The sequence below is a fragment of the Erythrolamprus reginae genome, chromosome 2 (genome assembly GCF_031021105.1).
Source record: "Erythrolamprus reginae isolate rEryReg1 chromosome 2, rEryReg1.hap1, whole genome shotgun sequence".
Lineage (NCBI taxonomy): Eukaryota > Metazoa > Chordata > Lepidosauria > Squamata > Dipsadidae > Erythrolamprus > Erythrolamprus reginae.
In genome coordinates, this window is record NC_091951.1 from 83158793 (window position 1) to 83172545 (window position 13753).

Genomic DNA, 13753 nt, shown 5'->3' on the forward strand with positions numbered 1-13753 from the left:
TTTTGCAAACCTGCCCAGAAGCCGAGAGGGAAAGAGTGAGAGGAAGAGAGGAAGAGAGAGAAACAGATAGAAAAAAGAGAGGAAGGAAACGAGAAAGAAAAAGAATGGGAGTAAGGAAGAGAGAAAGAAAATCAAAATCTAGTTTGAAACTAGCTCAACTATTTAAGTGGCATTTTGATATTGATAGAGTTGCCCTATTATGAGCTCACTGTTAAAGACACACAGTACAATATTTTATTTTGAAATTCTCTGAGGCAAAACAGGGTGGGTTTTTTGTTTGTTTGTTTGTTTGTTTGTTTGTTTATTTATTTATTTATTATTTCTGTGCTGCCCAGTCCCAAAGGGACTGCCGCTCAGACACTATACTTTTCCGCCCCCCCCAAAAAAAAAAATTAGAGGGAACACTGGCTATAAGTGTACAGTACTTGACACAGTATGCTTGTAGGCATTTCTGCAACTTTATTTCATTCTATTATTGTGAGACTATGTGTGTAAGTGAGTGTTTAAATGGAAGATCTAGATATCACAGGATACTTCCAGTGATGGAAGAACAAAGAAAAATCATCAGATTTTCTGGAATTTATTAAAAAGAAATTCCTGAAATATGTCACTGTACTTGCTGTTTATATTGTTTTTTTTTAATTTAGATGTACTAAAAGGAGGAAAAAAACCTAAGAATTTAAATGAGAAAAGAATAAAAATGATCTACTGTAGAACCATTGGTGTTATTCAGCCAGTTCACTGACCTTCAGATCCCAATGGGGCCAGTCCCCAGTGATCTACTGTAGAACCAGTGATGGTATTCAGCCGGTGTGCTGACCTTCAGATTCCAATGGGGTCAGTGCCTAGTGGTGGTGCTCTTGGGTGGGTGGATGTCCCAGGGCTGCACATGCACAGTTCAGTGCATCACAGCAGACTCACCCTCAGCATGGGGATTTCTCCTGAGGATTGCCCACTTGCCCACCCACTGCCTGGGCTAGCCCAGAAGCAGCGTGTCCCCCCGTCATGGGCTGGATGTAGGACCCAAGACATAATAATAATAATAATAATAATAATAATAATAATAATAATAATAATAATAATAATAATAATAATAATAACAACAACAACAACTATTATTATTATTATTATTGTTGTTGTTGTTGTTGTTGTTATTGTTACTATTATTTAGATTTGTATGCTGCCCCTCTCCGAGGACTCCGAGGGAAGGTGAGTGGGCACAAGCCACCCAGAAGTCCTGCAGAAGTCACAAGATGGGCCCAAAAGGCAGCTAAGTCTCACTGTGTCCCCCTGAGGCAGCCCGTGCCTTTCAACTAGACGCAGCAGGCCCGGAACAGGTCTCCCTCCTCTGTCATTGTCCTCATCGTTACAGTTTGCTGCATAACCAGAGTGTGCAATCAGTGGGGGAGGGAGACCTGCTCTAGGCCCATCACACTTGAGGGGCAGTGTGTTGGCTGCAGTAGCTTTCAGGGGTTGGGCTGGTGTGTGTGAGGGGATCAGTCAACGGAAAGTTCCCCTTCATTAGTCTTCGTCTGAGTGGATTATTCTCCCACTCCCTTCGTCTAGAAAACATTGCATTGCAAACCATGCAAGGATTATACAGTAGCCCCCCCCTTTCAAGGCAATCCTAGGGAAAGTGTGGTGGATGTAACTTCCCGTGCACACCGAGAGAGGAGGCAGTGACAAAAATGACATTCCTGGGGGCTTCTTTGCTCAAGAGGCCATACAATTTGTGCTGGGCTTCCAGTGAAAACCAGCTGTGAGTGCATTGTTCCTGTTATCAAACTTACACGGGTGCAAAACAAGAGTTTGAAGTGGGCTGTCTGGCCAAGCTCTGATGGGGAGCTGTCCCCACGCACTCACCACACCGGATTGGGCTGCACTCTCGGGAGGCCCTTGGAGGGGTTGGGGACTCCCTTCTGTCCCAGGATTCACTTCTTTTAAGGCATGGGTGATGCCACTACTGTGACATCAGGGGGGAGGGGCTCTGCAGCAGCTCAGTTTCTGCCATGTTTCCGTATGTTGTCCTGCAATAGCCGTGGAGCATTTTCCTTTCTACCCTAGGAGTCTGCAAAAACAGCATTGGGCAGAAGGCAACATTTCCACCACCACCCTTTCTCAACTGGCAGAGAAAAGTTGAGGCCCAAGAAGGGAGCCTCCCCAGCTGGAGCTGGGTGAACTTCCTACTTTGCCTGCAGTTCCATGCAAGGACAGACTAGGCTTCTTGGTGGGTTTTCAAAATTCACATGCTGTCTCTTGGTATCCCAGAAGAGAGCTTGAAGGAGACCCACTTGCGCCTCAGGGGGGAGGAGAAGAAGCACGTTGACTTGGCCATGGCAATCGAGTCATGTGACCACCTAACCAGCCGGTCATTAGGGCGGAGAACTGGTTGTTAAGTTATTTGAATCCCGCCACTGTGTAGAATCAATGTAAAACTCAAGCTATAAGCAACTAGTTAGCAATGGGAAGGTCATCCTTTCTTGAGTGAACTTTTACAAAGAGAAAAAGGGCAGCTCCGTTTTGCCTTTGTTCCTTTGTCTTCCATCACAGGAGATGACACCTCTTCCCAGTCTACTTCCCTCCACATCCTAACCTGGAGAAAGGTTGCAGGATTCAGAATAACCATTGAAATAAACACAGATACAAGTTAGGAGTTTTTAGAATTTATATTATGGACTGATCTAATCTGTTTATTTGAATTATTAGTCCTATTTCATTCTACCTGTGTGTGTGTGTGTGCTTCTTGATATATATTTATGCCTAGAGTTGTCAGTAAAAATCTGTAAGATTCATGAGATTTCCTTTTCGCCCATTCTTTTCCATCCTCAATTAGCCTTTGTCTTAATTAAACTAATCTACTTAATAAACCTAATCATCTGGTAGTAGTAGATCCTTTCTGACAGGGAATGTAGCCTATTGTGATTCCATATCACTCTGCCACATGGAGAAGTCCAGAGCAGAGGAAACCTCCCACTCTCCTTCTCCTGTGACCAGGTGCAAAGAGGAATTTTCTTAGTAACAAGTGGAAATTGTCAGCAATTGAAAAAGACTCTCCAAGAATTGTGAGAGAAGGCTATAGAGGCCACTGTTTGAGAGAACCAATGTAGCCAATTCACCACATACCTGTGTGTCCACATCCTGAACAAATCTATATTAAGTTACATCTTGCTGATTTAAATTACCTTTCATTGATTTTGTTTAATGAGAGTACAGTTGTATAGTTCTTACAAATGGTTTAATAGTAATGGATTAAGGCTAAAATAACTCTGAGTTCAGATATTTTCTCAGTGCGTTTTATGAAACTAGAGATAAGTTGATCTTTGCAAAGATTTGGGGGAATAATAATCATTAATATTTTCTATCTTCATACTATTCTGGATCACATTTGTTGCCACTATGCATTTACTTTACTCTGGGGTGAAAATGGAGAGATCTTGTTTTTCTTCAGTGAAAACTGAATTGATTCCTTCCTTCCTTCCTTCTCCCTCCCTTTAAAGCAATATCAGGAGCACTGCTTAAACCTCTTGTGAAGAAACATTGATTCCCTTTGGTTAATCAGTCAGGCCAGTGGGATGACATTTGATTCAGGGAGGATAATTCTACACTGAAATAAGTAACAAATGGGAGGAATTGATCTAATTTGCTAACATTAAAGATAATAATTCCCTGCATGGTTCTTTACTTGATATAGGAATTTTTGCTGTACTAATTTAAGTTTAGTTTTATTAAATTAATTTGATTTTGAAATAATAGTGAAATGTTCTCCTTTAATAATCATATGCATGATTATTGTATCTAATTGTATATGAGCTAATTGTATACTTGATCAAGGCAGCAGAATATAAGAAATTTTCTGACAGGAATATTTCAACAATTGGAACAAACAGTACAAAAGATTCTTGATTTCTCTTGTAGTTGGAATATGTTTTTAAAGTGGATTTTTCATTTTTCATATTATTACAGTATTCAGAGCCACAAAAGCTGTTTAATATCGCAAATGAACTTCTGCATACAGAAGAAGCTTATGTTAACAGGCTTTATCTTCTTGATCAGGTAAATTTATTTTAACCAAATTTTATTTTTGGAAATGCATTGTTGCTCTGTATTTCCACTTATTCCAAATATTGAACACATTCAGGTATTTTTGTGACCAATGTGTCTGGTCATTTTCCACTAGGTCAAACTCTATTTCATTGAAGGCTGCATCAGAGATGTGTTTGACCTTGGGGGGGCAGGGGGGGACAGAACTGGGGTGAGCATGGCTAGCTCAACATGACTCATGTCAGGGGTTGCCTGTGGTGGTCGGCGCTCTCTGCCAGGAAAAATGGGCTCCCGAGCTCCATTTTCAGCTGTGACTACCTCCTGCAATCTTCTGCCTGTGAAAACGGAGCTTGGGAGGCCGCACACAGCCCTTCCAAGCTCCGTTTTTGCTGTCAGAGGCACTGCAGGCCAGTCCTACGCTGGTTCTAGGGCAGACCTGTGAGCCAGATCTAAGCATCCCAGAGGCCGAATCCAGCACCTGGGCCTTGAGTGTGATGCTTCTGCACTAAGGCTGCCAGATCTGAGTGGTAGATACAAAGATGAGCCATAGATAGCAGCAAAGAGTAAAGAGTTGTTGTATCTGTGCTACCATCTAGCCATCATCCGGATTTCTGCAGCCTGGTTTCCCTTATTGTATATACTATTAAACACATCAGACCAGAAACCCCCTTACTATATTCATGGATCACATCCTAAAAATACCTTGTTTTCTGGCAGACCATTGCTGTATGCAATACCCATCTTGGATCTCTGCACCTTAATTTACTTCTTTTCCTTGGATAAACTGCTGCAATTCATTAAAATGGAATCAGTGAGTTCATACAAACTAAACCAACTGAACGGGGGGGGGGGGGGTGTTCTGCTTTTATATTGTTGAATGTTTCAACTTCATAAAGACTGCATCAAGAATGCTGACAAAATTCACTTGCCCATTCTGATGAAATGTTTATGCTCTCTAATTTCATTGAGAGGATGCATTACCAACCACAAGCACTCTCCAACTAATCTTCCTTATTATCTTACTGTACTTCCCTTTTATGTTAATATAATATATACAGTACAATAATTTCTATCATCTATCTATTTCAATCTGTCTGTCTGTCTGTCCATTTGTCCGTCCATCCATCCATCCATCCATCTTCACATGGAAGATAATTTTTCAGATATATATATACATTGTAGCAATAGCTATAACTTTAGCTATAGTGAAGGATGGATGGATGGATGGACGGACAGATGGACAGATGGACAGTCAGACAGATACAGACATAAGCAGACAGATAGATATAAATAGATAGATGATAGATAGATAGATGATAGTTAAGAGATTATAAGAGAGAAATAGAGATAGACAGATAAATGACATTATAGTAATGTAGCAAACATTTATTCAGAAAAGATGTCTGAAAATATCTGTAAACTATATTTGAGACATTTTTGTTAAGCAAAGCTAAAAAGAAAAAAATTATTAATCACCTTACATGCCGAGTGACCTTGTAGGTGGGATATATCTGCTTAAAAGGAACCATCTTAACAAATTAAACATCCCTTGAATATATAATGGGAAGATTCCTTTTAAAAAAGAATCATCTTTCAAAATCCAGCTACATCAATGTAAGTTATATACTATTTGGAAGTGATTTTGTGGAGGTTTGTGTTCTTTTTTTTTGTGTAGGTTTTTTGCACTAAATTGTATGAGTCGGGAATTCCACCTGATGTGGTAACAGGAATATTTTCAAATATTTCTTCCATTTATCGCTTCCATGAACAGTTTCTCCTTCCTGAACTCAAAACAAGGATTACAGATGAGTGGTGGGTAAATGAAAAGTTACAAACAAATATTTCCCTATTAAGAGCTTCCTTATAAGTAAAAAAGTTTTTTTCCATAATACACTATTGATATTAGTATAATATATTTATATATACATAATATATACTTTACAATAGAAACTCAACAAATTTCACATTGCTTTATTGGTACTAATAATATAAAGGAAGATAGAAATATTCAGTCATCTTCCACTATTTCCCTAACCTTAAGAGTTATTACTCAGACCTAGTATAGACGCATGAACCTTTCCCACTGTGCTCCGAGTTAGTAACTGCTACATGCTTGCATTCTCACTGGGTTAATTAAGCTTGCATCAATGAAGCCTACCTTTACAAATTCTAGCAAAAGCAGAGCACTGGCCAGATGTAGAACTGGGACAAATGTAGAGACAGTTGTATGGATTCTAAAGTAATAATCAGTAGGAAGAATTTATTCATACAGACAATCAATTTAGTGATGTGAAATATCAGATTGGTTTAAGCAGTATAAGACCACATTTTGCTTTTTCTTTAAATGATAAATTGATTTGGTCAATTAGACATTATGTAAATACATCCTGAAAAGTGTATCACTCAGTAATCACAAAGCTTATCTCCAAAGTGGTTAATAAAGGAAGTAACTAATGAGTATGAATGATCTTTAACATCATTTAAAATGATGTTAAATGTCCAGAATTTTGATTTATCGGGATGGTACATGAATAGATAAATTTTGCTGGTGTTTATGGTATTTCAAAATATTTTGAATATCATAAAAAACTTTCAGCATTTCCAAGTGTTCCAGGCATGGACATTCCCAATACAAATTGTTTTTAATGTTGACCTTAATTTTATATAATACATTACAGAAACAAGTAGAATGATGATTTTATGATTTTATGCAAATACAGGTGAATAGATAGAAAGTATCTCTACTTGACAGAAAATGCTGTAGACATTTGGCAATTTTTTTTTTTAAATCTTTCATTCCTTCAAAAATGTGTGCAGGATTTCTGTGTATAATGCTACTGGTGGGAGAGTATCAAAAATTGTTTTTTATTTCTGGTTCCCACCATTTGCTTATGAATCAAACCTATATTTATTGATGAATCCAAGTTCATATCTACTGTATCTACCTGTTTAAATGTGTGTTTTTAGGGATACAAATCCAAGGTTAGGAGATATCCTTCAAAAGCTTGCTCCATTTCTGAAGATGTATGGAGAATATGTAAAGAATTTTGACAGAGCAATGGATATGGTAAACACATGGATGCAGAGATCATCTTCTTTTAAGGATGTCATTCAAAACATACAGGTATGTTTCTAAGTTGCCATTTGTAATGTAAAGTGTCTGTATTCACTCTTTTTCTTCGTTATTTGCCAACATATTATCATACTGTTTTAGCCTTAACTACAGACTACAAAACAAAACAATAACATTAAACTATAGAATTAAACCTGATTTAAAGTAAAGAGAGCAGATTTAAAATATTCAGTCTCAAAGAAACATTAAAAGCCCATTGGAACAAAAGATTTCTTTAGCTGATATAAAGCTAATTGGGTATGAGATTGATCTGAAATTGGGACTGAATTCTGCAAACTGTGGATACCCCAAGTGATCTGGCCTCATGCAACCCTTACATCAGCCAGACATCAAAAGATGATGCAGTACAATTGCTTATATCTTGAAAGTCTGTAACAGATAGAGGGAATAAAATATTTTCCAGTCCATTTGAAGTCACAGCATTAGATATTTGTGAAGAGTTCCTCATATGTAAAAACTTAAGATAATGAGATTCTTGGATATTTCTAGCTGATATACATAGCTGAACACATGTTGTACTGATGCCCCTCTTTTTTCATAACTTAAAAAAAGCATCATAGAGTCATTATGCAAATATTTCAATTAAAATGAAATATGTTTATTATCACTTTTTTTCTTACTATGCAACGTAATACTTGCATATAACGCTTTTCAGTACATGCTGTCATCTCATTTACCACAAATTTATCAAAATAAACTTAAATTTCTACCTGATAGGTAGATTTTCCTCCCCCAAAACTAAGGTGCATCTTATACTCTGGTGCATCTTATACTCTGAAAAATACAGTACTTTCCTTATTTCTCTTTGTATTTCTGGTGATTTGCCATATGAAAACAGCTTTGTACCCTGTTTCCCCTAAAACAAGACTTCCCCTGATATTAAATCCAATGACCTTAATTGATGACTTTCATTTTAATTTGTTTGATAGATTTGTAGAGGTTGTGTGTGTAAGAGAGGTAATTCTAAAATATTGAAAAAGTGTTTCAATAAAGAAATATGAACAGGGTAGAAAAGGAAGAGAAGAGCATTTGTAATTTATGATATTTAGACTGACTTTCGAGTATTAATCATGATCTTCTCTCACTATGACATACCATATTTTTGGAATATAAGACACATCCTTTTCCTTCCTAAAAAAGGCTGAAAATTTGGGTGCATCTTATAATATGAATGTAGCTTTTTTAAAGCTTTTCCCCCCAGCCCTAACTAGATGCTAATGATCTTCCCGGCTTCCTACTCCCTCCGAAAAAGGTTTTTTAAAAAAATAGATAACGAATGGATACTATCAAATGGTGTTGTATGGAAATAACACTGACTGAATGTGTGCATGTATGTGTGTATAGGTATGCATACATACATACATAAAGATTTTTTAGTATTGTCAATCATTCTGTCGCATTAGGTTTGAAGAAAAAAAATGTGTTCTCTCCTGTCTGTAGTTGGAGCCAAAGAGTGTTGGCTGGGGCTAGCTGGGTGAAGGGAATTGACTGAGCCCCTTTTGTGCTTTGATCACCTCATATTTGGTCTACTGCAATATGATCTAAAACAATGCAAGACCACACAGAAGCTATAGTTGATCAAGAATGCAGGACAAACAATTATGGGTTTGGTACAAGTATGCACATAAAACACTTTGCTTAGTGAACTGCTGCATGGTTACCAATAGGTTTCTAGATGTAATTGAAGCTTCTGATTATCATCTATAAATCCTTTTATAACATAGGACTTGGTTATTCGAGATGCTACCCGCCTTCTCTAATTCTACCTATTCTGTATGAACTACCAGTGTCCCCTCAATGAAATAGAATCCCCTGATGGGACAGGCTTTCTCTGTTATGACACTTTTCCTCTGGAATAACTTTCTCCTAGACAACTGTTAAGCCTCCATCCTGCCCTTATTTAAACAAGCTCTTAAAACTTGCCTTTTTTAAAACCAGGCCTTGGGCTATAATGAGCAAATGATCTCTTCAAAAATAATTGGTTTGTTGATTGCTTTTGTGTGTCTCTCTCTGTTTTTTCTGGATGTTCCTTTTTGGATTATCTGTACTTTATTATTTTATATTGCTTTAAATTTTACTCTACCCAGTATGAAGTGGAGCTGAATAGCATATCAATTTAATAAATAAGTCATCACAATGCATCCTGCCTACTCAAAGTAGCATCTGTGTTGTGTTTATTTATTCAATTTCAAGCTGGCCTTACTCTGGGCAAGTCACAAAGAATAACAAATCCAATAAACAATGCATTCAATAATTTAAAGACACGAGTCATTGTTTTGGGTTGGCTTTTTTGCAAAATATCAGTGCAACGTATCCTTTTGCATTTCAGAAACAAGAAATATGTGGAAACCTGACATTGCAACATCACATGCTAGAACCTGTTCAGAGAATTCCACGCTATGAGCTTCTCCTGAAGGATTATCTTAAAAAACTTCCTGGGGAATCACCAGATAGGAAAGATGCTGAAAGTAAGTGCAGTTTTCATCCCTGCCATTGTAAATAAGTTGCTGAACAGTAAAGATACATTTCAAGGATGAATGTTTATTATCCATAAAATACTTTCTATGTATTGTAACAATTAAAATTTGTTCCTGTTGTTTAAATTTAATTCATACATATAGTACTAGTTACTTTGAGCTATCTATTTACTATTAAAATTCTGGTCATTACCTTTACTTGGGAAAAATGGTGCATTATAGGGCAACAATTTTTGAAACAAGATATCTCAAAATAGAATGTGTCCGTGACTCTCAAGAAAATGAAAATTGGGGAAGTTGTGGGTTGCTTCGGTGCTACTGGCTGTTGGTATGATGCTACCCTGCTGCTACAATTATATGATATACATTTTCAATGTTCTGTGACTGTTTTCCAGCCAGTTTCACAATCCTTTGCCCCTTCTCCATCTACCTGCCTGCTGAAAAAGAAAGGGAGGAGAAGTTGTGATGGGTTGTGTCTTTGAATGGGAAGGTTGTAGACTACAACGAAGAGTACTTTCTCAAGAAAATTTCTCAGGGTATATCAGAGTTAAGAGTGATATAGATTGAATCTGGCAAGATTTTGTTTATATGCTGTGAACAAATAAAGAGCTGAACTTTGGCTGGATTCTTCTACACCATTCTTGGGCTAGGCCTGAAGGGAAGGGAGGATGGAAGATTAGTGATGTTCCTACTCAGCTTACCCCCAGCATGAATCACGAGTCTACGGAGAGGGGCGGCATACAAATCTAATAAATAAATAAAATAAATAAATGAATCAGCATGAAGTCAAACTCCTGCTCACACTGCTTTTTTGCCTGCCCATCATCATTCTGTTTTTCTTTAGATAAGGAAATGTCTCTGAAACAATGATCAAACAGAACATCTAGTCTCATAAATCCATAAAATAAGTAATTCAAACCTTTAATTTGTTGTATACAGTATATAACCATGATGGTGAACCTATGGCACACGTGCCAGAGGTAGCACATAGCCCTCTCTGTGGGCATGCAGGCCATCACCAGCCAGTCTTCCGGTTTCTGGCATGCTGATGCACCCCGGCCAGCTGGTCTTCATGGGTGCTGGAACACCGGAAAACTATTGGAAAATGGCCCAAACTCAGGCCATTTTCTGGGCTGTTTTCCAGCTGTTTTGGGGCTGTGTTCAGACCTTTTCCAGGCCATTTTTGGCTCGAAAAATGACCTGGAAAATGACCCATAAAATGGCATGAAAACACCCAAAAATGCCTGGAAAAAGCCCCCAAAATGGCCGGAAAACTGCCCCCCAAAATGGCCAAGAAACAGGCATGTGCATGGGTTTCTGGTGCTCCAGTACATGCACATGCGTGTGCGTTTTGGTTTGACCACTCAGTATACAACACTGGTCTAGTAAGCACAGAAGTCTGTTTCTGTCACTGTGTTCCATTATGTTTAAAAGAGTGGAGCCTCTGGTATGTATTAATTCAAATGGATTATTGGTAAATAATATTTCCTGGTATTTTAACAGCCAAAGAAGCAAAATAGTCCAGAAGCCAACTTTTTAAAAATTGAAAGGTGAAAGAAGAAACTAATTCTGCTCAGAAAGAATTATGCCTATGTAGTATGATAGGCCAATTGAGGGTGACTGTTTCAAAGACACCTAGTGAGATATTATATCTGAGGGAGGAATTAAAGCTGTAGTCTCATAGTCCTGCAACAGCATCCTATCTGCTATACTAACGAATCCAGATTTCCATGATACAAAACCGCCTATTATATCTGGGCAATTTCATTTAAAATAACTGAAATGCTATCTTACAGCTTTTTATCCCCCAGAAAGGGAAGCCAACAGTGCCTTCTGCTTATTGAGGAAAATATTCACATATCTGCACAGAATGCTAAATCATGGTTGAGGGTCACTTCAATAAGCTCAGGTTGTGCCCTCAAACATAGAGGTTACTTTTTATTAAATGGAAATAAACTCAGTTAAACAATCCATTGGTCAAAATTGACTTTTTAAGGGAATTGATAAATTTATTTTAAGTCGCATTGTCTGTTCCAGTACAGTATATAGGATCATATGCAATAGAATCCATTAAGTATGCATTAATGAGGTCTGATTTTTTTAGTGAAGTAGAAGATAATGAAGTTAAGTTTGCATACTGAAACAACCATTTTAATCCAAATTACCAATTAAGAGGCAAATGCTGTCCATTCAATACAATTTACTGTGTTTTGACATTTGAGTAAATACAATTTTATTTTGCTTAATAATATTGTGCATTATGGTAATTTTTTAAATCAGTGACGCTAACATGAAAGACTTAAATTTATATTGACCCTAAAAACTGTAGACATGATGTAGGTAGAAGTGAGTTCACTCGCTTGCAATTTTGGATGTTTTATTCATACCAGGGAAATAAAAACTGCATTATTAACCAATAATAATCTCCCGAATGTACAATTGTTACTGTCTATATTGCAGAATCGCTGGAGCTTATTTCTACTGCAGCAAACCATTCAAATGCAGCCATCCGAAAGATGGTGAGTAGAAAATATGTAAAACAAACATCATCTGAGCCATTAACTGAGATGCTTGCTTGAAACACTATTTTTAAAAAATTAATGCTGAATATTAATGTTCTGAGTCATTGAACTCTCTAATATTTAACAGACTAATATATAACTACTCTCTTTTTATATTTAATATTATGTGTGTGCTTTGTGTGACTCTTTTTTCCTCATTTCTTACTATATCAATAGCACTTAGACTTATATACACTCCATAGTGCTTTACAGCCCTCACTAAGTGGTTTACAGAGTCAGCATATTGTCCCCAACAATCTGGGTTCTCATTTTCCCAAACTTGAAAGGATGGAAGGCTGAGTCGGCCATGACCCTGGTGATATTCGATCTGCCAAATTGCTGGCAGCCGGTGATCAGCAGAAGTAGCCTGCAGTACTGCACTCTTACCACTGTATAATCGTGGCTCATCAGTGATAAGCATAAGCAGTTTTCCAGCCAAGTTAATGACTCTAGATCTCCTTTGATAACCCAGTCATCAATTGAGTGAGAGTCAAACTGCTGGCAGCCGTCAGTCAGCAGAAGTATCCTGCAGTACTGCATTCTAACCACTATGCCACCACGGCGCTGTGCCACTTGTTATGCATTATTAAGAGTATATAGTTAATCTCAGAAATTTCCTTTGTTAATAGGTCTTTCCCCCTTATATACTAAAAAGCAAATAATTGTGGCTCACCTATACCTGGCTAATATCCCAACCATCTCCCCAGTGGCTGGCCAGTCAGTTGTTCTTCCTCCTCTCTGAAAACCCCCTGTCTTTATTCCTTTTCCCCATGGCCTCACCTGCTCTTCTTCCTTGTCTTCCTTACCACTACCAAAACCCTGGCCAGGCTGTTGAGTTTTACTTTGCTATGTACTAGCATCCTTGTCAGGCTGGGCAGCATTCTGAAGCGGAAAGGAGGAAGAAAGTTATCACAGAAGTTGAATTACAGGGTTAGATTTTTATTAAAAAATCACAGTGACATTTTTAAAGTAATCTTGCAGAGTTAAATTTATAAAAATAAAAAACCCTTAAAATCAAATCTAAAGTATAAGACTGAAATACTATTACTAGAAAGATATTCTGGCAAATAATCTAGAAATTATACTTTTGTATTGGACTCCGTCTATGCACTTGCAAAACATTCTGCTTTCTAAAAAGTAAAAAATAGTATATTGAAACCAATTTCTTAGCTGGAGGATTCTCAGATTATCATTTCAGTGCCATATGTTATTTATTGTATTTGTGATTTGTTCTTATTGCTTGGTACACAGGCATATTTTGCAATAATTTTAAATATTAGTTATGCAGTAAGCCACTGCAGAACAGAATTGTGTTAAGCTGGCATTGTTATGTTTATTTTATATTGCTACAAGGTAAATAGAAACCTATTAAAAATCAGATTATTCTAAGTTTATATGATAATTAATCGGTGAAAATTGTCATCTGCAAAATGAATATAAATGAAAAAATATATAAAGAGATTATGTGTTGAGAACATGGAATCCATAAAAAAACTCACAAAGACAGATAGTAGAAATTCTTATTTACTATATAAAGTAGC

At 37.2% G+C, this 13753-nt stretch overlaps 1 protein-coding gene across 2 annotated transcripts in view; it reads left to right on the forward strand.

Moving 5' to 3' along the window:
- Positions 1 to 13753, forward strand: part of FGD3 (FYVE, RhoGEF and PH domain containing 3) — a 114923-nt gene that overhangs the window by 80072 nt on the left and 21098 nt on the right. For both annotated transcript variants that reach the window (XM_070738524.1, XM_070738525.1), the window contains exons 5-9: positions 3964 to 4053; positions 5717 to 5853; positions 7009 to 7165; positions 9504 to 9642; positions 12112 to 12170. In XM_070738524.1, the coding sequence (XP_070594625.1) occupies positions 3964 to 4053; positions 5717 to 5853; positions 7009 to 7165; positions 9504 to 9642; positions 12112 to 12170 (582 nt within the window). The remainder of the gene's footprint in view (positions 1 to 3963; positions 4054 to 5716; positions 5854 to 7008; positions 7166 to 9503; positions 9643 to 12111; positions 12171 to 13753) is intronic.